Genomic DNA, 27,902 nt, shown 5'->3' on the forward strand with positions numbered 1-27,902 from the left:
TAGAAATAATTTACTTAAACACTGCTTTCTAACGCTTTTAAACACGATACCGAGCTAGTGTAGTTATTCTTCAAGCTGGCAAATATTAGTTCTTGTTTCGAGCTAGTTTCTTTGCTTCGAGCTGAAGTAATCTACTACTTCATAATTACATAAATATTATTGATGGTAAAATTATTTAAATCCGAGCTCACTCTTAATGCTAATAATATTTAAATTCAAGCTTATTGTTCGAGTATAATTATTATGTTCTTGGAAACAGGGTATAACAAAACCTTGAAGTTTTGTCTCAAGTGTTAGGAAAATTGGGTGTGTGTGAGTGTGGGGAGGGGTTGAAATCCGATTGTTAAAAAAAAAAAAAAACTTATCTTAATTTGAATTATGCAATTTTAATAGTCATAAAAAGTATCGTCTTATCTAAGAATTATGCATCCTTAAAGTCATAAATGTTCCATGCTGATAATTTTTTGGATGGGAGGGATAAAATTCATTTGTTTCGGAAATTTGTTCTTAATCTGTTATGCTATCCAACCAAAAATACCATGCCACATCACATTAGAATATTAAAATTGAAATATGTACAAATATCGTAATTATGCATTTAATTACAACAATAAATATCTTATGGTGACATCTTCCATTAGCTTAAAAGATCAAACTATAATACTTTACATTTAAAAATAAATATAAAAAATGTAACACGCAAAAATTAGCTGGAAAAATCTTACGAGATCAATTTGTATTTCTATATGATTTTTATTCACCGATTGAAAATTTTGATCCTTTTGTCAATTATTTTTAGAGTTTAATAGTTTATATATATTTCTTCTATATAATAAGTGTGTAGATAATATAAAATTTTTGTTTTAACGGTTTTTTTTATTTTTTTAATGTTAACTTTAACGGAATATTTTTATATTTAACAGAATATTCTTACATTTAACGGTAGTTTGTAAACACTTAAACTTAAATAAAATAAAATAAATAATTAAAAAAATAAAATAAGATATTTTACAATGAAAAATTATTTCAAAATAATAAATAATTAAACAAATTAAAATATGATATTTTTCAGATATTTTACAAAGATAATTATTTTAAAATAATAAATTATTAAAAAAATTAAAATAAGATATTTTTGAGATATTTTACAATGATAATTATTTAAAAATAATAAAATTATACATTTTATAACTTAAATAAAATTTATTTAAACTTAAACTCATTTATTAAAATAATATCATATTAAACATATAATATAACGTACTCAATTAGCAACAAATTATTTTTTTTTTAAAAAAAACTAGCATGAAACTTACATTTAAAATCCAGGTATAATATTTAATATTATATTAAACATATAATACATAATCTCCTGTTATCACTCTCAAATTAAAAAACTAGAACAAACATAAACTTAAACAAAAATAAATAAATTATTTAATTATAATTTGATATTTATTTAAAATTTATATGACATTAATATAAATTTAATAAAAATAATTAATAAATTCTATAAATAAAACTAAGAAAACGTGCATATTGCACGTTGCTTCTATCTAGTATATACAAACAATGTATATTTTTTTCAGTTTTATTTAAATAATTTATTAATAACTTTTATTAAGTTTTTATGATTGTCGTATAAAATTTAAATAAACATATAAGATTATATATATATATATAAATAATACAAACATGTTATAAAAAATTAAACCAAAATATTGTCTATAATTTAAAATATATATATATGATCATTTTTTTTATATTTAAAAAAAATTATTGAATCAAGAATATGTTATAGACACAGTTTTTACATACAAAAATAAGGTGCATTCTAGTTTTAAAGTAAATTATTTGATGTTGTTTATTAGTTTGAAATTCAGTATTCATAATAATTTAAATTTTGGTATTTTTTATGTTTTGATTTATATATTATATATAGTGATTCTAATTACAAAATTAATTTTTTCTTCTAATTTTCTTTAAGAAAAATATTCAATATAATAAAATATTCAAAAATTCTAAATTAAAATTATGAATTTAAAATATTTATTTGATCAAATTTTAATTATTTTATTTAAAAAAAAAATTAAAGCCAACAAAAAATTATATTCAAAATCATTAAGTAGTTCAAAAGATTGCACTTAAATCACTAAGTAGTTTTTTTTGTGGCAAAAGTCAGGAAGCTTTCATGAAAGATTGCACTTAAGTTATTAAGTAGATTTTTTGGGGACAAAAGTCGGTAAGTAGTCTAAAATGTTGCACTTAAGTCACTAAGTAATTATTTTTGTTACAAAAGTCACATTTTACACAAATTTTATCTTAATTTTAATTAATCATAAAATGTCTAAAAATATATATTCATAACATCAATATAATAAATAGAATCTCTTTTAAAAATAAAATATAATTTTAAAATTTCTAATATAAAAATATTATTCACTATTACTTAAATTAAAAATTTTAAAATAATACAACTTAAATTGAATTAAAACTTAGTTTATTTAAAATTAAATAATTTTTCATGTTATAGCTTTTGATTTTTTTTAATTTGTAAAATAAATTTCAAATAAATTTTCAATGGTAGAATTATATATTTTTATGGTTTTATTAATTAATTAAAATTGTGATAAAATTAGTATAAAATATGACTTTTGCAACTAAAAAACTAGTTAGTGACTTAAGCGTAATATTTCAAATTACTTACTAATTTTTGTCACTAAAAAAATCCAATTAATGGTTTAAGTGTAATCTTTCAGCCTACTTATTGACTATTGCTGCCAAAAACATTTCTTAGTGACTTAAGTGTAACTTTTCAGACTACTTAATGATTTTCACCGCAAATTTCTCTTATTGTGATGTGACATAATACCGTTAGTATGATATATAGAACCCTGGTGGCATATAATTGTAAATAATTTATCGTAATTTTAATAAAATAAATAGATAAAATATTTAAAATTATCTAACTTTCAATAAAAGTAATAATTTTGGAAATAAAAAAATGTTTTAATTTTTTAATGACATATAATTTGTTGACGCCATTTTTCGTCAACTTAAAATGTAGAGCGAATAAACAATAAGAACTATGGCACCGACGAATAATATAGTCAAACAACAGGAATTTTACGTGGTTCAGCAGTTAACTCTGCCTAGTCCACGAGTCAATTTTATTTAGACTTGGGAGCTTTCTGGTTGCCTCTCAGAGAGTAATTGCTCAGAGATTATTTCCAGAAAAAAAAATAGATCCTTCTCAAATGATGCTTTCTTCTCTATTTATAGACGAGATCTCAGAATCCAATCCCACACGTTTCGGGAAGTTATTCTGTAAATTAATAAATTCAATTACTTTAAATTTTGTAACTCCCATATACAAGGAAACGTCCCCTGAAGACCAGGGGGCATATAACAGACTATTTAATATCCCTTTAATGTAGGGAAGCTACAACAATAAATATTTTTTAAACGCATGGAACGCGTCTCATCAGATGACCCATTACATTGTTTGAGATCGGTAATCAGTATCATGCCGGACCAGGTCTTTAGGTAAATTATGAGCTAGCCACCTTGCCCCAAGACTAGCTCGGAGCGGGTAAATACCACCGAGGCCATTATATTCCGAGCTTATACCCTTGCCAAGCTTGGGCTACTTGATCTGAAGACACCCGACAACGGATACACTCCGATGCTACGTCTTTCGAGCTTAGAAATCACTTCGAGGTTACATATCTTCGAGGTTGCCACCTTTCTTCAAGGGTTTGGCACCTGGACAACGAACATGCACTTTAGATATCACGAGCTCACACCTGATGAATCCAGCTTTCGACGTCACAATCTCAGATCTCAAAATCTGGGTGTAACATTTTGCCCCCTCAAAAGTATTAGTTCGAATCCTATGAGAAGGAAACTTTTGAACTACTTCCTTCGGGAACCGTTCCGTCACACACTTGAGTATGGACATGCATTAGTTGAGTATTTCTTATTCAAGGTACTTGACTGCCTTGAAACTCTGCCCATGTCCATCCGCTTGCCCTCCTTTTGGGTACCATCATTTCACTGTTCCCTGACCGTCAGATTTGATACAGAATCTAGCCAATGGCCCAGATTAATCGGACCCTTTGCACTCCATCGGACCTATAAATAAGACCCCAATCGTCTTCCTCCTTTCATTTTTACGTTTATCAGAGGGAAAAAAGGAAAGAAAACCAGAGGCAAACCCAGAAAGAACTTGCTTTGTTTTTATATGTTCTCTCGACCAAAGAAACAAAGAACCATCAGCTTGTTCGAGACCATGAGAATATACTTGCAGCCTCTTTTTCAGTCATCTATTTCTCTGCAACCACCATCTTCAGTGTGTAAGTATTTGTTCTTGGCTTTATATATATATTCCTTTTTTACGTGCGTTTCTGTCTCTGTTGCTTTTTAGTCTCTGGGACTGTGTTGGTTCATTCTTTAGTTTAATGCACTAGGATGCTTCGACTGATTGATATTAGATTTAGGTTTCTACACTTACTGGTTCTAAACCTAGTTCATGTGTAGGAAGACCCAAATATGGTCTTTTTTTCTGGGTTTTCCAATTTTTGGAGGACATATCTTGTATACTAAGATATTGGGTTCAAAATCTGGGTTTTAAATAATGCACGATTCCCAAAAATACCACTTTTGAATAATCGCCACCTTTTTTCCCTGATATTTCAGGATTTTAAAAGATCAAATCCACTTTCCTCCCTTTTTTGTGAAATACATGCCATGACACTAATCGGGTCCCCATGATCGAGCTCATTTCGTATCCAAGCATTTTCGATCTTGAACCATCTAGATCGTTATTCTTGATTCCTCGCGTGCATGGCCCTCACCATTTTTTCTTTCTTGCTAGATGTCACAGAATCTGGAAAGACGGTGGGGGTCATTGCTTGCAATCCCGTATTCGCCAAAAACTCCGAGCCCGGAGTCATTGTTTACCCGGAACCAGCGTCTGATTCGTGAACACGAGCTAGCTCGTGAACAAGAAGAAACCTGAGCTCATTACCGACGTCAAATCATCGAGGTCATATAGAAGAAGAGAAAAATCCTCCGAGAGGCTCTTTATCCGGATTTGGACTCCAAGCCTAGACCGATCCCCCTTGATCCCAGGCAGAAAGTGACAGTCGCGTACAAGCCGGGAGATCTTCGATTCTCACTAATGGGGGAACCCTCCACTTCGCAGCCAAGGATGGAATTCTTTGAGGCCGAACACTACTAGAGTTGGGTCACGTCGCTGGGATAAATATCTGATATTCTGGCCCTGCATGGCTTAGGGCTGTCGGGCTCGCTGAGGTGCCGAGCTCCGACTGCCCACGAGCAGAGTTGCCGTGCTCCGGGGGATGGAAACCCTGACAGCAAACTGAGGTATGCAGCTTGGAGCCAAGAGCACATGAAGGTGGGAGCTATCCTTCCTTTATAGTCCTTCTTTAAAGGCTTCTTGGACTATGTTGGGCTGGCTCCCTTCCAACTCAACACCAATTCTTATAGGGTTTTGTCTGCCCTAAGGTCGCTTTATCACGAGCTGAAGTGGGAAGGGCCTTCGCCTGAAGAGATCTTATATCTCTTTTGTTTGAAAAGCAATCCCTCCCGAGCTCGGGGAGGAGATGGCTTCTACTATCTCTCGAGCTATCCTAAGGAGAAGAAGATGTTCAAGAATCTTGCCAATCATCCTCCTGACTTCAAGAAGGCCTTCTTCTGGAGAGATGGCCTAGCCCTGTCTCGATACTACTCGTTCAGACAGATTCGTAAGTATCTCAACCTCCTTCTTTTTTGTGCTCGAACTTTGTTTTTAGGCCCGTACTTAGTTGAAATGCGTTTGATTTTCCAGCCAACTATCATCGCCCTACCCCTACCAAGGAGATGAGGGAGCACAGAGAGACTCTGCTCCAACTTCCTTATGGCAGGAAATCCCTTTCATATCTCCTGCATGAAGACAAGCTCTGGGCATGTGGGCTCTTAGGGGAGGATCAGTCTACATCGGACTGGTCCAATAAGAAATACGCCTGGTGGGAGCTCGTTCCTCTGCCAACCGGCAACCTACCCCCGAGAAGAGATGCGAGGCCCCCATCTTCAGCTCGCCATAGGAGTCCACAGTCGGGGAATGAAGCCAACGATGAGGCCTCGAGCTCGGGCTCGGATGAGCAAGGTACAGTCATCCTTAGCTCGAATATGTGGTCTCCCTCACTGCTAAAACATAGACCTGATAGGTTAGTATTATGTCAGGATGATAGGGACCATTTCTATGTATGGTCTTGGGTAGATGATAGGGTACATAGGTTTGATAGTTGACTCGGGAAATACGACACCATGTAGAACGAGGTGTGGGATGGAGTAGCCATTCAGTAAGGATCTAATGACTCTAGGGACCTTTCGAGATTAACTTCCACCTATAGGGAAGGTACTCCCCCAGCCTCCTCTGAAGATAGAGGGATTTCTTGGTCGCCGAGCACGAGCTCGGGGGAGAGTTTCAGTTAGGTTTCTCTTTACTTATTCTTCTATTCTTTGTCTACTAGCACCATGATAAATCTTCATTGTAATTGTGCAGGTACCATGGATTCCGATCTTGATGTCGTGCTTGCTAGTGGCGAGGGGGCTCAAAAAAGAAAGAGCCCAAGAGGCTCGTCGAGGTCGGACCGACCCTCCAAAGTCCTCAAGCGCACTGAGAAGACTCCCCCATTAGTTCCAACTATTGCGAGCACAGCCGAGGACCCGACCGCCCAGGTCGAAGCGTCCATCTCGGCCACTTCTTCCATGCCTCCCTCGGTCACAGTCCACCCAGCACTCGGCCCACCCCCGAAGAAGCCCTCAACTTCTAAGTCACACATGCTGTCGATCCGTACTCATGTTGATGAGTTCGTGATTGACAATGCTGCTGGGGCCCATAGAGCTATACTCGGCTCGGATATCCTATCTCGGGTGGATCAGAGCCTTGGTGGTTTCGACGATGCGCATTAGGAGTTTTTGAATAAAGCTCGGGACTCCAATACTCTTTATGATAAGAGTATTGAGCTTACTGTCGTGGTAACTTTTCACAACTTACTTTTAATTGTTTATGTGCCTTAGCATATGTTCTAATTCAATCTCTTTGTGTGTCAGGCTCTTGCTGTCTCGGCTCAGCTTAATTATAAGCTAACCAACGAGGTGCATTCAAGCATGTCTTTTGCCCAAGAGTCGAAGAATCTTCAGCTTAAGATGGCTGATGATCTCAAGGCTGTGAAGACAGAGGTGGAGGATAAGACAGCCGAGCTTGAAAAGGTGAATGCTCGGCTTGCGGAGCTGGAGAGGGCCAATGCCAAGCTTGAGGAGGAGAAGACCGCCACTTTCAAGATAATGGAGAATGAAAAGGCTCGTCTCCTTACCGAGTTTAAAGAGAAAAAGGTCAAAGTGATTGATCTCGCCATGTATAGGATCTGGGCCAGCAACGCTGACCTCGACACCAGCTTCCTAGGCTCTTTCGAGGCAGGATTCCTGGCCAAATGGCATGCTCGACTTGAGGCGGAGGAGGCTGTTCGGGAGGCTCAGGAGGGTAGTCATGCTATTCGTCCTGGCGAGTCTAGTGTTGCTGATGCTGAGAAGGCTAAGGAGACTGCTCCTTCATAAATCTTACCTCGGGGCTGCGTCCCTCTATTTTTTTTTTTTTTTTTGTAATAATTTTTATGCCTTCGGGGCCAAGACAATTTCACATCTCGTAACAGAGATGCTTTTCTTATGATATTTAATATACCATTTTTTGACTGCACTTCAATATATATGCTTTATATTTCTTGGGTTGAACTATTTTGCGCCATATATGCTTGTTTATTCATACAAACATAGTTTGGATTTAAGCTCGAGGTTCAGTGCATTCATGCACAGTTAGCTCGAAATATCCGCTTCCGATCTCGTTATTTGTCAAGGTCGAATATTACTTTTTTACCATGCACCCGAAAGTACTTATTTGGTGTGTAATGTAAATGGTTTAGTTATATCTTGCTTTTTTAGTTACTTTTTCTCGTCCTCGGGTATTTCCCAAGGTTATGAGGTTGAAACTATTGTTTTGCAAGATATTCCAGTCTTGATCTCGACTTAACGTGAAGTGGGTTATGCTCCAACTTACTGTCGAGTAGTTTTAGCTGGTTTGTTCCAAACCTATTAGGGTCGTGTTAGGTATGTAATCCATACACTTATATTTTAATCTAGTTTGCATATTTGGTTACATCTAAACATTTTTATCTTTTTGCTAGTTTGGTTATATCAAAACTTATCTTTATTTCCTGCACTTGGTTATTTCCAAATACTTGTGTACTTTTGACAGTTTGGTTATATCCAACCTGTCTTAGCTCATGTGTTTGGTTACATCCAAACTTGTTTGTTATCTTTTTATCCTTGGTTACATCCAAACTTATCCTGTTTTGCACATTTGGTTATATTCAAATACTTGTGTGTTTCGTATATGCTATTTAATTTTATTTTTTCGAGCTGGTGGTATATGTTTCATCGATGCCCCCTTAATATCCTATGAGTGTAGCCATAGGTTATTAAATTAAGAGAGATTGCAAAAAATACAGCATATTAAACGAAAACAAACTTTATTTGAGAAACTCCAAAAATAGAAAAACAACACAGATAAACAAGCATGGTTATAGGCAACACCCTCCCTATACTATTGATAGTAAGGTCATAGGTGTTCGCCATTCCATGCTCGTGGTACTAGACTTCCATCCAATCTTGCCAACTTGTAAACGTCGGGTCGGATGACTGACTCTATCTGGTAGGGTCCCTCCCAATTTGGCCCGAGCACACTAGCTGCTGGATCTCGTGTTGCCAAGAATACACACCTTAGTACCAGATCTCCCATGCCGAATTTTCGATCTCGAACTCTTTTGTTGAAGTACCGGGTAGCTTACTGTTGGTATGCAACATGTTTTAATTGAGCTTCGTTCCTTCTCTCTTCGATCATGTCAAGAGTTTCTTCGAGCTGAGAGTGATTCGAAGCTTGATCATAAGCGAGGGCTCGAATTGTGGGAATTTCGACCTCGATTGGTAACATAGCCTCGCAACCGTACGCCAGAGAGAACGGGGTATGTCCTGTCGATGTACGGGCCGTGGTCCTATATCCCCATAGGACTTGGGGTAATTCTTCGGGCCATCTTCCTTTAGCTTCTTCCAACTTTTTCTTCAGCAAACTTTTTAGAGTTTTGTTTACATCTTCGACCTGGCCATTCGCCTGGGGATGGGCCACCGAAGAGAAGCTCTTTATTATTCCATTTTTTTCGCAAAAGTTGGTAAACAGATTGCTGTCGAACTGGGTTCCGTTATCGGACACAATCTTCCTCGGCATCCCATATCGACATATATTGTTCTTCACCACAAAGTCAAGGACATTTTTGGAGGTTATTGTCGCCAAAGGCTCGGCCTCAGTCCACTTTGTGAAGTAATCGATGGCGACTACTGCATATTTCATTCCGCCTTTGCCAGTCGGCAATGAGCCTATGAGGTCAATTCACCAAACCGCAAATGGCCATGGGGAGGTCATCATGGTTAGCTCAGAAGGTGGTGCTCGGGGAATTGTGGCGAACCGTTGGCACTTATCACACCTTTTGACGTAGTCGAATGAATATGACTTGATGGTAGGCCAAAAGTAGCCCTGGCGTATGATTTTCTTGGACAGGCTATGCCCCCCAGTATGGTCTCCACAAAATCCTTCATGGACCTCTTCCATGATTTTCTTAGCTTCGGGAGGAGTCACACACCGGAGCAGTGGCATGGAATATCCTCTTCTATACAACCTTCCATCTATAAGGGTGTGGCGAGGGATTTGATACATAAACTTTCGGGCCTTGGTCCGTTCTTCTGGGAGGATACCAGTCTCGAGATATTCGATTATTGGAGTCATCCAAGTAGGCTCGGAATCGATCATACACACGTCCTCTTGATCTGGCTCATCAATACTAGGCGCCGAGAGATGTTCAATTGGTACGACATTCAGTTCGTCATTCTCGGTAGAGGTAGCAAGCCTGGCCAGGGCGTCTGCATTCAAGTTCTGTTCTCGGGGGACCTGTTCGATCGCATAAAACTCGAAATGTTCCAATGCTGATTTTGATTTTTCTATGTAAGCTTCCATTCTTGTACCTCGAGCCTGGTATTCTCCCATAATTTGGTTAACCACTAGCTGGGAGTCGCTGTAGCAATGTATTTGTTGACGCGGTTCTTCGGCAACAGATAATTAAGAGAAGGAGAGAAAGAGATTAGTACTTAAAAGTAGAACCGTCGCAGATATGAAATCTTTGTGGAAAGAACTAGGTGACCCTAAACACGTTTTTAAGTGGTTCGAAGGTTAAAATCCTTCTACTCCACTAGTCAATATTATTGATCTTTTCTGGGTAATTGGTTTACAAAATATATAGTTCTTGCAAGACTATTTTTTCCAACCCCTATCAACTCCCAGGGTCTCCATATTTATAGGAGAAGGCACCTGGAAATTGGTAGGGAGGTCATCCCGTGATCTTATCATTTGTCATATCAAGTCTGTGATATTCATGATTAATTCCTAAACCTGACACACAAGTGTGGTCTAATCAGTATGGAAGGAGATAATGGGCCGCACGGCCCAACCCGTCCGTGGGTGTCTGAATACGCACGTTCCTGCTGCGTGTCCGAGAAGTCAGGGGGATATCGGACACGTGATGGCAGGATTATGCACGTTTATCTTGCGTGTTGACTTCCCATAGGGTCAGAGCTTCCTGAGAAGCTCGCTACCGGAGCAATCCATAACCCGAGCTGATCCGTCAGTGGTCGCCGGATGTTGTTCCCAGCTCCTGGTGCAACAAGAGGGAGCTGGAAACAGGACCCCTCGAGCTAGAAAGGGCCCGTCCTGAAAATAGAGCCTCTGGCCTGTGGGAGCCTCGGGCTAAATCATGTTTAGTCCGAGGCTCGTCCTGCTAAATAGCCCCTGGGAAAACCAGGGCGTACAGTATTGCTTTAGCATTGAGCTCCTTGGCTATACGAAGTCCTGCCAGTAAAGCCTCGTACTCAGCCTCGTTATTTGACGCACTGAAGTCAAATCTTAGGGCAGAGTGAAATCTGCTTCCTGCAGGAGTGATCAAAATTACTCCTGCCCCTGATCCATTTTCATTAGATGACTCATCGACGTAAAGTTTCCACAGCTCGTGGGCCGGGGTTATAACTTCATTGTTGGTCATGCCAGTACACTCCACTATGAAGTCTGCCAAGGCTTGCCCCCTGATGGTCGTCCTTGGATGATAAGTGATCTCGAATTGTTCGAGTTTGATGGCCCACTTAAGCAGCCGACCTGAGGCTTCTGGCTTGGACAAAACTTGCCTGAGTGGTTGATCAGTTAGTACATGGATGAGGTGCGCTTGAAAATAGGGTCGAAGTTTTCGAGATGAGTGAATTAGGCAGAGAGCTAGCTTATCCATCAAGGGATATCTTGATTCTGTCCCCAGTAGCCTTTTACTGACGTAATACACGTGCCTTTGCACTTTTTCTTCCTTTCGTACGAGTACTACACTTATGGCGTGCTCGGTCGTAGCAAGGTAAAAGTACAGAACTTCTCCCGTAATAGGTTTCGACAAGATAGGTGGCTCGGCGAGGTGTTTGTTGAGTTCCTGAAAAGCCAAATCGCACTCCTCTGTCCATTCAAATTTCTTGCCTCCCCTCAATAAGTTGAAAAACGAAAGACAACGGTCTGTAGATTTCGAGATAAACCTACTCAGTGACGCCATCCTGCCGGTCAAACTCTGGACATCTTTGTGTTTTCGAGGTGAGGGCATATCGATCAGGGCCTGGATCTTGTCTGGATTAGCTTCTATTCCTCGAGCATTTACAATGAAACCCAGGAATTTTCCTGAAGATACTCCAAAGGAGTATTTTCTAGGGTTAAGCTTCATGTTATATTTCCGGAGCACGACAAAGCATTCTTCGAGATCATCAACATGGTTATCGTTAAGTTGAGACTTGACTAACATATCGTCAACATAAACTTCCATGTTGTTCCCTATTTGCTTGAAGAACATCATGTTCACGAGCCGCTGGTAAGTAGCTCCTGCATTTTTGAGCCCGAATGGCATGACGTTATAACAATATAACCCTTTATCTGTTATGAAGCTCGTATGTTCCTGGTCGGGGGCATGCATGGCAATCTGGTTATATCCAGAATAAGCATCCATGAATGACATTAGTCCATGCCCTACCGTGGCATCCATGAGCTGATCAATTCGTGGTAAAGGAAAGCAGTCCTTAGGACAGACCTTGTTGAGGTCCGAGTAGTCAATGCAGGTTCGCCATGTCCCATTGGGCTTCGGGACCAGTACCAGATTGGCTTCCCAATCGGGGTAAAAAGCATCCTTAATTAATCGGTTTGCCTTTAACCTGTCGACTTCCTCTTTTAGGGCCTTTTTCTTATCGTCGTCCAGTTGTCTTCGCTTTTGTTGCTTTAGTGGGAAGCTTTTATCGATATTCAGTGCATGGCTCACTATATTTGGACTTATTCCTACCATGTCCGAATGTGACCACGCGAAGACATCCTGGTTTTTCTTCAAAAAGCAAATTAATTGTTATTTAGTTTCTTCATGGAGATTTTTCTCGACCTTTACCGTTTTCAAGGGATCTGATTCTTCGAGCTTGATTTCTTCGAGCTCTTCCAATGGTTCGAGATCAGCTATTTCCTCCACTCATGGATCGATCTCTTCATCTATCTCTAAGACCGTCTCGTCCTTAGTCTGAATAACGACGAGTGCTTGTGCGCTCGCCTGCTTCTTTCCTCTTATGGAAATGCTATAGCATTCCCTTCCGGCTAACTGGTCTCCCTTCAGTGTCCTGATGCTACTAGAAGTCGGGAACTTGATGGCCAAATGCCTTACACACGAGATTGCCCCAGCCTTACTAGGGCGGGTCTCCCGAGCAGCACTTTGTAGGCCGATGGCAGGTCCACTACTACAAACTCCATCATCTTCGTTGCTGAGACTGGGTAGTCTCCCAAGGTTACTGGGAGTTAAATGGACCCCATACAGGCAATCCCCTCTATTGAAAAATCGTACAAGGTCGTTGCACAAGCTTTTAGGTCTCGAAGCGCGAGTCCCATCTTTTCTAAGGTGGCCTTATAGAGAATGTTCACTGAGCTCCCATTGTCTATGAGAACTCAGTGAACTCTCTTATTCGCGAGCTGGAGAGTAATGACCAGTGGGCCATTGTGGGGAAACTGAACATGGGACGCATCGTCCTCGGTAAAGGTTATCGGCTGAGATTCAATCTTTTGGCACTTTGGAGCTCTAGGTTAGGGTTCATAGGAGGACCCGTCCCCAGTTTTTAGCTCGTTCACATATCGTTTTTGGGCATTCTTGCCCATCCCTGCGAGATGAGGCCCGCCTGAGATGGTTATCACATCTTCTCCATCAATCGGAGAGGGCCTATCCTCTTCTCTAGCTCGGGAATTATTGTTTTGAGCAGGCTGTGGCGCAGCTGCCCTCTGGCTAGTAGAAGCCTGATTATTATTCTGGTTTCTGACATACTGTTTGAAGTATCCTCTCGAGATCAGTCATTCAATCTCATCCTTCAACTGCCTGCATTCATCAGTAGTGTGCCCAGTATCTCTGTGAAAACGACAGTACTTGCTGGAGTCTCTCTTGGACTTCTTATTTCTCATGGGGTTTGGACGCCTGAAAGGGACCTGGTTTTCATTAGCCAGGTATATAGTCTCCCGAGACTCGTTGAGCTCGGTGTACACTTTGTACACGGAGAAATATCTTTCCCCTTTCTTCTTCTTTCCCCCTTCCGCCTCGGGGTTACTTCCTTCATTCTTCTTCCTTTTAGAAGGGTTCTCTGCAGGGGTTTCGAGGCTGATGGGTCCACCGAGGCTGAGGCTGAGTTTACATTTATCGTTGTAGTCGTGGGTTGAGAGGTCATATTCAGCGTTGACCTCGCCTCTTCTACATTGACAAACCTCTCAGCTCGCTTATTAAACTCGGTTATGGACCTTACAGGTTTTCTCTGCATATCATCCCAGAGGGGACTTCCTAGCATTACCCCAGCTTGGACGGCCATCAGATGACCGCTGTCGTCCACATCCCGAGCTTGGGAGACCTCCAAATTAAACCTTGTAAGGTAGCTCTTCAACGTTTCACCTGGCTGTTGCCGAACGTTTGTCAGGGTCGATGCCTCGGGTCTTACCCCGATCATGGCTATATTTTGAAATCCTTTGATAGCTGATCCCAAGAAGTGATAGAATGTCTCTTATATTTCTTGAACCAGTTTTTTGCTGGTCCTGTAAGTGATGCTGGAAATAACATGCATCTGAGCTCGTAACCCACATTACTTGCTCTCATTATGGTGTTAAACATACTCAAATGACTGTACGGGTCAGATTTTCCTTCAAAAGGCGGGACATGAGGAATCTGAAACCCTTGAGGAAAAGGAGTGTTGGAAATATGGGGAGCGAATGGTTCGAGATCCTCATCGGAATCCTCATCCCGACTTCGACCTGGCTCATTCTGCAGGAGCCTAAATGCTCTTTCCAACTGATCAATTATTTCTTGAACTGGGTCCGTAGGGGGTCTCGCCTAAAATTGGCTATCATTGATCACAATTCTAGACTCACGTCTTCGCATGGGATCTTTACGCCCATTTAGGGGATCTCTCAGGTCTGGGTTCGATGGATTACCATTGCCTCGATTCTGATTCAGGTGCTCCCGCAGGTCGGAGCGGTTCCTATGGTTTCCAGTGTTTCTCCATCCTTGATCATATATGCTGACTGATCTGGTGTCCCCTGAGTCGTCGCTAGCAAGGCTCGTTGCATGATTGTTCCGAGATGGATTTCTATCATGCTGCCTCGTCTCTACAGTGCGAGACCGAGACATTTGGCTTCTCGTAGGCTGGGTGCCTCTCCGCTCCCTGAAGGCTTCTCTATTTCCTTGTTTCCTTCCTGCTCGCCTTTCCTCATCATCTCGAGTTGGTTGAGCGTTCCTGCGAGGTGGTGAAGGGTATCTTATAGGCGACGGAGGGAATCGTATGGGTGACGGTGGCTGCCACCCATTTCGGGGTCTAGACGGTCCTGAATTCGCCCAGGCTGACTCGATAACATTATGCGTGTTACCAGGAATTTGAGTCCGAGCCTCTGCAGGGGCTCGGTTATTCCCAGTTTCTGCTGGTACCTTTGCAGTTGAGTTAACCGGAACCCTAGCCCGAGTACTTCTCCGGGGTCTCGAGGGAGCAGGTTGTTTTGCCGGCGGCGGAGGTCTGTGGGGAGGAACATGAACGTCCCGCGGAGGTGAGTTTTGGTTCTCTTGTGGAGGTTGAGGCTGAGCCACCTGTGCCTCCGCAACTAACCTGGACAACTCTTCGTTCCGCTTCTTGGCCTCAGCCAACTGTTTCTTTAACTATCGGTTTTCAAATTCTACAATGGGGACGTACCGTTCGGGATTATAATACATATCCTCATCATCCCTGGGCGCTGGAGGTTCTCGAGAATCGGTGGATTCACTTCTCTCTTCATGTTCAGGATTTGTCATCGGCTCCTTCCCTAGGCGTTGTGGATAGTTTTCTTCAGAAATATTCTGATCATTCGCGGCCATAGCTAATCAGGGATTGTATTGCTTAAGGCTCTCAATGAAAGTACCAAACTGTTGACGTCGTTTTTTGTCAACTTAAAATGTAGAGCGAATAAACAATAAGGACTATGACACCGACGAATAATATAGTCAAACAACAGGAATTTTACGTGGTTCAGCAGTTAACTCTGCCTAGTCCACGAGTCAATTTTATTTAGACTTGGGAGCTTTCTGGTTGCCTCTCAGAGAGTAATTACTCAGAGATTATTTCCAGAAAAAAATAGATCCTTCTCAAATGATGCTTTCTTCTCTATTTATAGAGGAGATCTCATAATCCAATTCCACACGTTCCGGGAAGTTATTCTGTAAATTAATAAATTTAATTACTTTAAATTTTGTAACTACTATACACAAGGAAAAGTCCCCTGAAGACCAAGGGGCATATAACAGACTATTTAATATCCCTTTAATGTAGGGAAGCTACAACAATAAATATCTTTTAAACGCATGGAACGCGTCTCATCAGATGACCCATTACATTGTTTGAGATCGGTAATCAGTATCATGCCGGACCAGGTCTTTAGGTAAATTATGAGCTAGCCACCTTGCCCCAAGACCAGCTCGGAGCGGGTAAATACCACCGAGGCCATTATATTCCGAGCTTATACCCTTGCCAAGCTCGGGCTACTTGATCCGAAGACACCCGACAACGGATACACTCCGATGCTACGTCTTTCGACCTTAGAAATCACTTTGAGGTTACATATCTTCGAGGTTGCCACCTTGCTTCGAGGGTTTGGCACCTGGACCACAAACATGCACTTTAGATATCACGAGCTCACACCTGACGAATCCAGCTTTCGAGGTCACAATCTCAGATCTCGAAATCTGGGTGTAACATAATTTATTTATTTAAAATTTAAAAAAATTATACTGCAAAAAAATTATTTTTTAAAAATTGCATTAAAAATCATATATATTATAAAAAGTGATTTTGTTATTATAAAAATATTTTTTATGATCTTTTTCATTTATACGGGCCATACTTTTTTTATTAATATTTTTAGTAAGACAATTTTTTTCCTTTTAAAATGCAACGCACCAAAATACTAATCTAATATTAAAAGGACAAACTTAAAATAATTAGGTAATTTTCTTGATAAAATTCCTATTTTTTTTTTTAAATGAAAGGTTGGAAAAAATTATTATTATTATTGTTGTTGTTGTTACTTAAAATTAAAGTAAAGGTCTATGACAGTGAAAGAGAGATTTACAAAAATGCACCTATATTACTTGAGTTTCCAACCTAGTGTATATTCCTCTAATATTATTAATTAATATTTTATTAATATGAACTGTATTCGAAAAGGGGATGTAGCTCAGATGGTAGAGCGCTCGCTTAGCATGCGAGAGGTACGGGGATCGATACCCCGCATCTCCAAGAACAACAATTATTTGCAATAAATTTTCTGCTTTAAAAAAATATGTTCTTTCCACTTTTTCAATGGTGTTTTTTTTTTTTTTTTTGCAACTACATAATTGAAATTATAATTTTTAAATTGTGAATTTTTTAATAAACAATAAATGTAGGCAAGCTCTTGGGTCGCGTTTCAACTTTTTTTTCTCGAATATGATATGATATGGTTATTTTTAGCGAATTGTGGGTTTAGACTTAGAGAACAAGGAGGATAGTAAATTGAGAAAATTAAAGTAAAAGAAACACCCAAGCCAAGATATATAATATGTTTTTATAGAAAGTCTATTATAATAAACAGAAACAAAGGGCGTTAGCTTTTGGAAAGTACATCAGATATATAAATATTAACACTCATGGATATGGGAAGGAACGACTAACACTAAACTTAATCATAACCACGGTTGCATTACACTTCTTGTTATATATCTATAAATATATATATATATATATGTATGCATTTGCTTTTTCCTTCTCTCTCACAATCCTCAGAGCTTAAGATTCCTCATTAGCCTGTGTATATAAATATATATAGTGAGTCAAAAGAATGTAAACACAGTGGATAAATAAACAACATTATATTACTAACTTCACAACCCAACCCAACACAACACAACACAACAAAGTATTCTTGTATTAGAAACAAAATTGGCATTCCTATACTTTGACGTCTTGTAAATATATGGAGAGATACTGATACAAGTATATCTTAGAGGACTCTTATTTTGGGGGGAAATAAATAAATAATCAAATACAAAATAGAATCCTTTTATTTTTAGAAATTAAGATATTATAGCCGACTAATGCACGTTATAGTGACTACTAGTATTTTCTTGAAATGATAATGCTGCCATTTCTTTTAGCTGGATCAAGAGAATCATTGTCCATGGATTAGAGAAGGAATGTGGGATATAATTAAAAAAGAATTGGATAGCGTCACCTCATCATACTCAGATCAGTATAGCACCGGCTAGTGATAATTAATATATAATAATTTATTTGTATGTGCTTTTGTGGTCTGATTTCCAAACTATATATAGGACCATGTGCATGTGATCTAGAACAAGTAGGGATTAGATTTCATGTGGGCTTTCTCTACTTAGGAAGTTGAGTAGAATATGGATGGAATGGAACATTTAAAATAGCAAAAAGATACAAAAGTTTTCTTGTTATGGTTCTCATGTCGGTATCCTTATTGGTTTGAACTGTCACACGGCCAGTTTTGGAAAATACTAAGGACACTAGTAGTGGGTGGCATCTTCTTACACTATACGTGGACTAGTTACGAACTCCCAAGAAGACTTCAGCTTTTGTGGGCATTTTGTTTTTTATTTGAAAAAAAAAAGAAAATTAAAAATAAATAAATAACGGCTCAGATCAATAAAGCAGAATCTAGGAACTGAATTATTTACAAGTCATGTTACAAATACAATGTGAGTAGGGATTAATTTGAAAAATTGGGGTGGGTATCTGTGGTTGATTTTCAGATGAACGATATAGAGATGATGAGTTTTATGAACACGTACTACGTAGAGATTATATTATCGTGCTTAATTACTAGGCCATGAATAAGGACAATAAAAGATATATGTAGTTACAGTAGGAAGCAAAGTGATTATTTATATAAATAAAATAAGTAAGAGTATGAACCTGTGTTCATTATCACCAAATCCTCTGAGGCTGCAACCAGCGCCTCTGTAATTGGGTGTAGGGAATTGGTCAGACTCTATTTTCATGAGGTCCTGCACAAGGATGTCGTAGTGCCTTTTTACTTCCTCTGGAGTCTTCCCACCCACTGCTTTGGCCACATTTTGCCAGCGGTCAGGGGTGTCCTTGTCATACACAGCAAGAGCCTTCTCAAATTGCTTGTTTTGCTTAGGCGTCCAAGACGAGTTTGAATTTCGCGCATGAGAGAAAGACCCTGCAGATGATGACATTATTATTATTATTGGTATACTACTCAGACTCTTTATTAGCTGTAGTTATGGAAGTCTGGCAAAAAAGAGACAAAATAATAAGTGACTGTATGGTGGTAATGAAAGAGTAGTCGTATTCAGCTCAGCTGGGCTTAATTATATTATTAGATTAGACTGCCAAAGCAGCAGAAGAGTAGTTCAGAGAAAAAAGAGATGAGAGAGAGAGATGGAAAGAAAGAACAGTTAAGACTATAAGGGTAATAATAAGAGGACTGACTGAATGAAGTCAAGGGATGGTTTGGCAAAGCGTTGGCTATGCTCCTTATAAACTGGAAGATTATGGGGCGGTGTGATGCATGAGCAAGTTGGCGAATATTTTCTTTTCTTTTTATGGATATAACAAGATGGGATTCGTTTATTTAAACAGAGGCTATAAAAAAGACACGAGGGGAAGGGAAATTAATTTAGGTACTGTCTATGGCTTGTTACATCCATTTTTCATCAAACTGAGCCTATTTCACGTCATTATATAATTTTTTTTTGTTCATTAAGCAAGTGGAAATTTATTTAGAGAGAATTTTTATAGGTTGATAAGGTTTAGATCCCAATTGTCAGTATACCATTAACGTAGATGCCCTAACAGTATGAAACTCCACTCCCAACTATAAATAAATATATGTATACATTAAGACCCACAAAGGACGCAGCCAAGATATTCCGTCACCTCTTTATAGTTGCCACAATATACCTTCTTAACAAGAATATTATGATCATTCATTTACTAGTATTGTACGTATTTGGTTGGTTATATTAATTAATTTTCTTATAAAAAATAAAAGCCCAATTTATTACAAGTCAAATATATAATAAATCATGTTATTTTGGTGTTAAATTAATCAGGGGTGACCATGACCGTGCGTGTTATTTATATTTCTTGTGTCACTTTCGGATATCGGTGCCCAAGTTTGGTTATGTTGTACCCTAAAATTAGCACGAGTTCAATTAGTCAACTCAGGCACAGCTGGCAGATGAATATGTGGAAAAATAGTCAAATAGAATATTTGGCTAACAGTGATGTGAACAACTCAAGTTTGGGGGCTTGACAGCATGATACAAAGGATATTATCAAACCGCCTCTCAGGATAACAATTGAGTTCGAGACTTATAATGACCAGATCCAACTTTGAGTGCTCTGAGCTTACTACGAGCTAGGGTTCAGATAGTCTTTGAACACGAGCTCGGGTGAAATATTCAGCTCGTGGAAACCTGGACATAATGCATGTTGAAGGATCCCAAGAGATTCGGAGGCTCCTTATACGCTCATTAACGCCCTGTATCGCATATCTATCATTTATTATCCGAGATAGCAGGAGTATATTATATTCTGTTATAAAATCATATCCCAATGTAAATGTGAATAATCTGTATTAAATATATACATTATTTATTCACGCGGTTACCCAAACCTGTTCATGAAATACCCCTACAAATACTAGGGATAATGGACAGGGAAAGGGAGGGCCATTTTTTGTATTACTAAAACTCTGTAGAAATTAAGAGAGAAAAGTAATAATATTGACGCGTGGACTAGGTGGATTTTAACCACTCAACCACGTAAAAGTTGTGTATGTTCGAGAGGGTGTTTATTATTTCATTACGGTTTATAATTTAGCACTAATTTACCTATTTGATTTCTTAATATACTGTTGGCGAAAAATTGCGTCAACAATTTTGTGCTTTCATTGAGAGAAAATTAGTGCTTCACAAGTTTCAGTCGACATTCATCATGGTGCTCACTCGATCGATGCATGATAATGAGATGGACCAGCCTGGTGGGAAGGAGGCCCATCATACTGCTATTCACACTGAAAGGGGCTGAGATGTTCAACAATGTCCTAAGAAACAACCGGTGGGTCAGGATGATGCTGGGAGTTCTGCGTTGCTCCCACCAAATCCTAATCCAAGATCCTTGACTGTCGTCGAGATGGAAAGCACCCAGTTAAGAAGCCATCTCGCTAGAGCAAACAGGTAGATCGATGAGGTAGTGACTTGGTTACCCCCTCTTGCAACCGACGTTAATGTCGGAAAGAGGCAAAGTGGGTCTCATAAGTCCAACAGGAATAATCGGTCTAAACCTAGTCGTTCTGTCAGAACTACCACTTCGAGTTCTGTGCCTTAAAAGTGAAACCACCGGAGTGCTCAGCCCACTGGTCATCATCAGCATGTCAGTCGATCGGTCAGGACTGCGACCCCTAGCTCTTAGTCTTCTTCGAAGATCCCCATAAATGCCCACAAAAACTTGCGAGGAAGGGCTGGGACAAGCTCACGAGGGCAAGGTGCTCCAGCGAATCCTCTTGTGCCATGATCAGAACCCTAGGCACAGATAACTAGGGACATTGGAGTGGAGCCGAGGTGGGCTAATTTAATTCGCCTTGATGGAACAAGGATAGCCTTGCCGATAAGGCATCCTCCGTCACCAGTAAGACATCCAACACCACCTCGCCCACAACAAAATGCTTCAGCTCGTGGGAATAGTAGGAGAAATCCTCCCCCATCTGTAAATACTTATGCCCCACGGACGGCGTGCTGAGAATCCAGGTCCTCGATCTCAACCGCAAGCCATACGTTTTGAAAATGGGAGTTACTGGACGAAAAGCCATCGTGAAGGCAGGTCCGAGAGAGACCTGAGAAATCACTTGAGCTCAGCATAAAGTCCTCGATATGAACCACAACCCTGCCTGTGCGATCATTTGAACTCACAAAGAAGGTATCCAGCTCAGAATGAGGATGTTAGTTATACTCGGCATGAGGGAGGTCCGTCCATTGTACACGATAATGGGAATGTCCCGCCTAACCAAGCTCAAACTTGGAGGGACAACAACCCATCAAACGTGTATAATAGGATGGGAGCTGTTGAATAGCCCCAGCTAACCTAGGAACCAAGGACCAAACCCTTGAGAGATTGGCTTCGATGGATGAACAAATGAAAAGACTCTTATCTGGAAAGGGAAAGGACAATTGCAACTCAAATGAGGAGCTGGAATCTTTTGCTCCGAGCATTGCAGTAGCTACATATCTTATTGGCTTTAGGATGTCAAACATGTCGACATTTGATGGAAATACAGATCCATCCGATCACCTTGGGATGTTCAACACAATGAGGATGGCCCACAATGTTGGGTTCGATCTAAGATGTATCCTGTTCCCTGCAACTCTGGTCGGACTTGCCAGACAGTGGTTTAAATAGTACAAGAAGCATTCGATAAGCTCGTGGAAGAAATTTTCTTCCGAGTTTAAAAGAGCATTCCGAGCTTCACATGCAGATCGTGTTGAAGCCGATACATTGGCCAATATAAAGCAGCAACCTAGTGAAATATTGAAAGCATACCTAAGCAGATTCGCCAATGTTGCAGCGCGAGCTAGGGGCGTTGATGATAGCTCCAAGCTCATGGAAATGAGAGCAGGAATCATGGTGGGAGGTAACCTGTGGCAAGAACTCCAACGAAAAGGAGTTAAAAGCGTAGACGAATTTTTGGCCCGAGCTCAGGAGTGGATAAACCTGGAAGAGGCACGAGCTGCTGTCATAGGAACCAGCCAGACCCATATCCAACCCATTGGAGTGGTGACGGATGTTGCAGCTATGGTTCAACCCGTTACCCAGAATAACCAAGTGGGAAATTACAAGAGGAAGGGGAATGGTGAGGGCGACCAGAACGGGACGAGGAAGAACAAGTATGTGGAGAAATTCAAGCCCGTTTATGCCACCTACACCGACCTAACAGACACCCGAGAGCATATCTTCCTGGCTAATTCTAATCGCCTCATGTGGAAGAAGCCAAAACCTTTAAGGCATCAAAGGGTGAAGAGAGATCCTTCAAAGTTTTGTCGATTCCATAATGACATCGGTCATAACAATGATGATTGCCGACAGCTGAGGGATGAGATTGAGACTCTTATTCGAGCTGGACCTTTAGCCCAGGAGGCCCGAAATCGGATAGTTCCCAATCAACCTGCCGGATAGAATCCTTAGTCAATTCCAGAAGCTCCGACAGTTCAACCTGGAGCTCAGACGAATAAGTTCGACCCTCCCCCGATAGTAGGAGGAGATATAACTGTAACACCCTACTTCCTTAGAGCCATTACTAAGTAAATTTAAAATGTGTAATTAACTCACTAATCGAGGTTTTAGGTTAAAAGTGTGGCTAAACTATAATAAAATTCATTTAATTTGAAAATGTAGTCATTCATTGAAATTATAAAGCGTTATACATTTGGGATCCCAAAATATTGTTTAGAAAATACTTTAGATCTCAAAATACATTTAAGGTCGACTAGGCGACAAATTCAGGTCTATACATTGCATTTTTTCCCAAAATAATCCTAGCCGTGGCAGCCAGGTAGGCCGAACATGTACACGTCGCTTCACGCTCTCCGTACTCATGGTTGGTCGACCTTTCCCTTGCCCTTACCTGCACCATAGAGCACCCGTGAGCCGAAGCCCAACAAGTAAACTCAACACAAATAATCAACATATGCATAACTATCAATCATCATATAACAAAGTCGCCAACAGGCTAAACATATAGCGGCCATGCCGACACAGGCACTTTACCAGGCCCTGGGTTTGCGGTCTACATCGTGAGGATGACTCAAGCATCTGAGAAGGGTCTCACCCTAACGGCTTGCACTCTGCGTGCTTAACGTCGCTCCTGGCCCTTTGCCGTACTCGGCCTTGCACTCCACGTGCTTAATGTCGTTCCTGGCCCCTTACCGTTCTCGTCCTTCAACGTTCCCGGCCTTCACCGTTCATTCACAAATATCCAATACATAGCATATAATCAACAAACACTTAAACAAGTACAAAATATAAACAATAGGGCTACGCCCTGCAATTCAATCACATAGGGTCGTGCCCTGCAATATAAACTATAGGGCCACGCCCTGCTCTACGGATACAAAAGTTTTCTTACCTGTGTCCCAGGCTTCATGAGCACCGAAATCTCGAGCACATTCCTCTAACCTGAGCCTCGCTGAAAACCTAGTCACAACACACAAGTAATGCTCTTGTTACTAACCAATTCATAATTGTACCCCGAAACCAATCCCATGCTCTCAAGACCTCCCATTTCCCCACACAAGGTGGCGAAAGCGTCCCCTGAGCCCCTTGGGCCAAGGCCCTAAAAACAAAAAATCCAACATCCTGAAAATGGCCTAGCGCTGCAGCACAGCCCTACAAGGGCCGCGGTGCCCAGCAGGGGCTCCTTATCCAGACTCGTCCCAGCGCCGCGGCACAGAAGAGCAGGGCCGCAACGCTCATACATGAACCCAAAAAACTAGGTTTTTCCCACTATTTTCCTCAAGCCAAAACTTACCTAAATCATTACCCAAGTACACCCAACTCCCAATTCGACCCGAAAATCCAAATGAACAACATCACAACACATAAACACCAGAAAACTAACTCAAACACTCATCCAAGCTCAAAATCACCTAGTGGTTTAAAACTCCTCAAAACTTAAACCACAACAGAAAATTCACTTCAGAAATCAATGAAATTCTTTCCTTGAGTAGGAATTCAACCCTGAGTTGCTTTCAAATCCAGTTCCAAGCTTGAATTACCAGATTCTTAAGCTTAACCTTGCCAAAACTTCATCCCAACAACCCACAGAGCAAAACACAAATCAGCTCTCAATCACAACACTTCCAAGCAGAATTCAACAAAGATTTGAATTAAAAACTTACCCTTGATCCTAACTAAGCCTCTGAACTCAAGAATTTATGGCTTAAGAACCTTAAAAAATCCAACACCATGAAGTGAGAGAGAATCGAATGAAAGAGTGAGCTGAGAGAAATTAGTTCTTTTCCTTGCTTTCCCCTGTTTTGTCTAAGTGTTCTAGAGTCCCCAGCTTCCAAATGGTATATATCCTTTTGCCAAAATGACTGAATTTCCCCCTTAAGTTAGTATATGTCCTCAAATACCACCAAGGGTAATTTAGTCATTTGACATATCCCGCTAAGTCCTCGAGTACACCTACAAATCCCCGTCAATCCCGGCATACTCAAATCATTACTAAATTACTACCCGTTACTCCATAAATCCCAAACTCGTATTATATACCCAAAATACCCCTAGGCTCCTCCCGAACCGGGTATTCGAGCCCTTTATGACTTTCTAGCTAAACTGCTCCCTAGGACTGTCTTGGATCATGCATCACAGATATATCATCACTCACTCGTGGTGTCAATCACAATATACACAAATATTGCATTTATGCCCTCAACGGGCTAAAATTACAAATATGCCCCTAACAACCAGATAGGGCCCACATGCATATTTAATTCACCTAAACATGCATTTCTAATCACATACTCATCAAATTCACATATTATAATAATAAATCAATTATTTCCCTCCAGTCACACTAATCAAGGCCCTAAGCCTTATTAGCAAATTTGGGACGCTACAATAATCGCCATTGTCGGAGGACCTCATTTGGCGGGCACGAGCAGCGAGAACCCAAAAGAGGTATATTAATGAGTTGAAAAATCATAAAGGTACGGATTTTATCCCAGAGCAGCAATTATCGAAACAACAACGATTGGAAAAACAACCAATCATTTTCATGGAAGAGGATGCTAGCCACGTTCAATTCCCACATAATGACCCGCTGGTGGTAACCGTGTAGCTTGCTAACCGAAGGGTACGGAGAATACTGGTGGATAATGGAAGTTTCGTGTAGCTTGCACCCTGTGTATGTGACATGCATGATTTTTGTTGAGGCATGTTGGTTGATAAATGTGGACATTGATTGCATATTAAATGCTAACGAATATTGTTTACTTGTATATGGCACTGACTAGTCAGGGACACTGACCTAAGAGTCAGAAACGGCATAAGCGTCCTGAACACAGGGCCGAATGATGATTAGATCTAATCGATATCAGCATTGAATGACTCTAAGGCATTAATCATGGACCGACCCTAAGTTCGATGAAACTTATAAGCGCTTGGCTAGTCTAAGACTAGTTACTCAGAACCAGGGTCAAAGGCCTAGGTGACTGCTTGTCACATGGCTAGGGAATAGTATTCCATAGTTATGACTCTAGAGTCATGAGGAAGGTTATGTTGGTGACTAGTCATCATGCGCCTATCTTATTTAAGCTAGTGAAAGGTTCACTTATCTGTAAAGCCCCGGTGACCCTATCGTTACAAGGCTAAAGGGAGCTATACCCAATTTAGTGACTTTTGCGACTGTCACTTACCTGTTTTGGACTGATAGTCCTGAATGATTATTATGATCATTGTTGATATTATATCATGCTATATTGTGTTTTCTTGCTGGGCCTTGGCTCATGGGTGCTATGTGGTGCAGGTAAAGGGGAAGAAAAGCTCACCCAGCCTTGAGTGGAGAGCTTAGGTGGTTCTGTGTACATATGCGGCCGCTTGACCCCCACGGCCAAGGAGTTCTTAGAGGAACTAGGGGGTTTACCCTATTTTTGCCGCTTAGGTCGGTGAGTTTATAAATTTGAAATTGTAGTGACCATTTTGAGTTGTAAATAAATTGTAAATGTTTTTTGATGGGACCTTGAATAGTTTTATGCATTTAATAAAATATATCATTTCCTTTTTATTGGTTTTCCACCGTAGCCTGTTAATAACACTTTGATGCACATTTTTAACCAAAGGACTGAGGTAGCGAGTCAAATTTCCGGTTCACCGTTCACCGTAACTGCTCTGGGATAAGCAGGGCGTTACAACTTGGTATCAAAGCGTGCCAAGGTTAGGGTTCCTGTAGACTGGCTGGGCATGTACACACATCACTGAAGTCAAGCTTGACTCATGGTTTGGTAACTATTTATGTAGTTATATGTATAACTGCTTAAATATTGTATATATTCTTTACCTGTATGCATGAGACACCATGTTAAACCTGTGCCCTGAAATACTATATCCTCAACAAATGTGTGCTAATTAGTACTGAGATTGCTGAAACATACTTATTAGTATGGTTGATTGCGAATTATTATGTGATACATGCTGAGTGCTAAATGTTATAAACATGTATCTGCTTGTATAATTGTATGACTGTGGAATATGATAATTGTCTGCTTGTTCTTGGACTGTAAGGCGGCATGAGGTTTAGTTATTACTACCTGACTGGCCGTATTAATCAATATTTTAGCAAGGTATAACAGATAAGAATGAATCCAGGGCAGACAAATACTTCAGTTGGCTAGAGTGATCAGGGCTAGAATAATAACAGTCAGGGTCAGGAAAATGACCAGTCACAGATTCCACAGCCAGCTCCTATAAACTGGCAGCAGATAAGCAGTGATTTGCAAGCAATAGTGTTGAGACATGGAGAAGAGCTTCGTCTCCTTAAACAGCAGCAAGCGCCTGCAGTGGCCAATGTATCAGAGGAACCCCCTGTGTCGGTGCCAGCATCAGAGCAGCTGTCTGAGGTTGGAAATAAATGGGAGTCTCTTTATGAAAGGTTCAAGAAGCAGCGACCACCTATATTTGAGGGCAGTGCAGATCCTGCCAAGGCTGAACAATGGATGAGTATGATTACCACTATCCTTGATTTCATGAGGGTATCTGGTAATGAGAGGGTGACCTGTGCCACTTATATGTTTAGGGAGGATGCCCGGATTTGGTGGGAGGTGATTACCCAGACCAGAAATGTTAATGCCCTGAGTTGGGAGGAGTTTCAAACTTTGTTTACTGAGAAATATTATAATGATGCTATCAGGGCAGCTAAAGCTGAGGAGTTCATCAGGCTACTTTAGGGAAATTTTTCAGTTACTGAGTATGCCTTGAAATTTGATCGTTTGGCGAAATTTTCCATGGAGCTGGTGCCCACTGATGGGACCAGGAGAGATTTTTGCAGGGGCTACAGCCCAGATTAGCCCGTGATGTACGTATCACCACTGTGGCTGGGGTTA

General features: G+C 40.3%; 1 protein-coding gene and 1 non-coding gene across 2 annotated transcripts; one reads left to right on the forward strand and one right to left on the reverse strand.

The window, feature by feature from the left end:
• The first annotated feature begins 16,934 nt into the window (after positions 1-16,934).
• TRNAA-AGC (transfer RNA alanine (anticodon AGC)) lies at positions 16,935-17,007 on the forward strand. Its single transcript has one exon. It is a non-coding gene; the product is annotated as a tRNA-Ala (tRNA).
• A 122-nt stretch (positions 17,008-17,129) lies between these two features.
• On the reverse strand, positions 17,130-19,236 carry LOC133803370 (protein RADIALIS-like 5). The gene is made up of 2 exons (XM_062241384.1): positions 18,691-19,236; positions 17,130-17,553 (listed from the first exon to the last, which is right to left on the reverse strand). The coding sequence occupies exons 1-2, from the start codon at positions 18,975-18,977 to the stop codon at positions 17,529-17,531; spliced, it is 312 nt and encodes a 103-aa protein (XP_062097368.1). The 5' UTR covers positions 18,978-19,236; the 3' UTR covers positions 17,130-17,528.
• Between the last annotated feature and the right edge of the window lie 8,666 nt (positions 19,237-27,902).

Source organism: Humulus lupulus, chromosome X (genome assembly GCF_963169125.1).
Source record: "Humulus lupulus chromosome X, drHumLupu1.1, whole genome shotgun sequence".
Lineage (NCBI taxonomy): Eukaryota > Viridiplantae > Streptophyta > Magnoliopsida > Rosales > Cannabaceae > Humulus > Humulus lupulus.

What these genes read in the sequence shown, in the direction of transcription:
- LOC133803370 (XM_062241384.1), bottom strand. Translation starts at nt 18,977, where the DNA reads ATGTCATCATCTGCAGGGTCTTTCTCTCATGCGCGAAATTCAAACTCG. An exon ending in TTTGGTGATAATGAACACAG is followed by an intron (nt 17,554 to 18,690) that starts GTTCATACTCTT and finishes TTATATACACAG; the next exon opens with GCTAATGAGGAATCTTAAGC.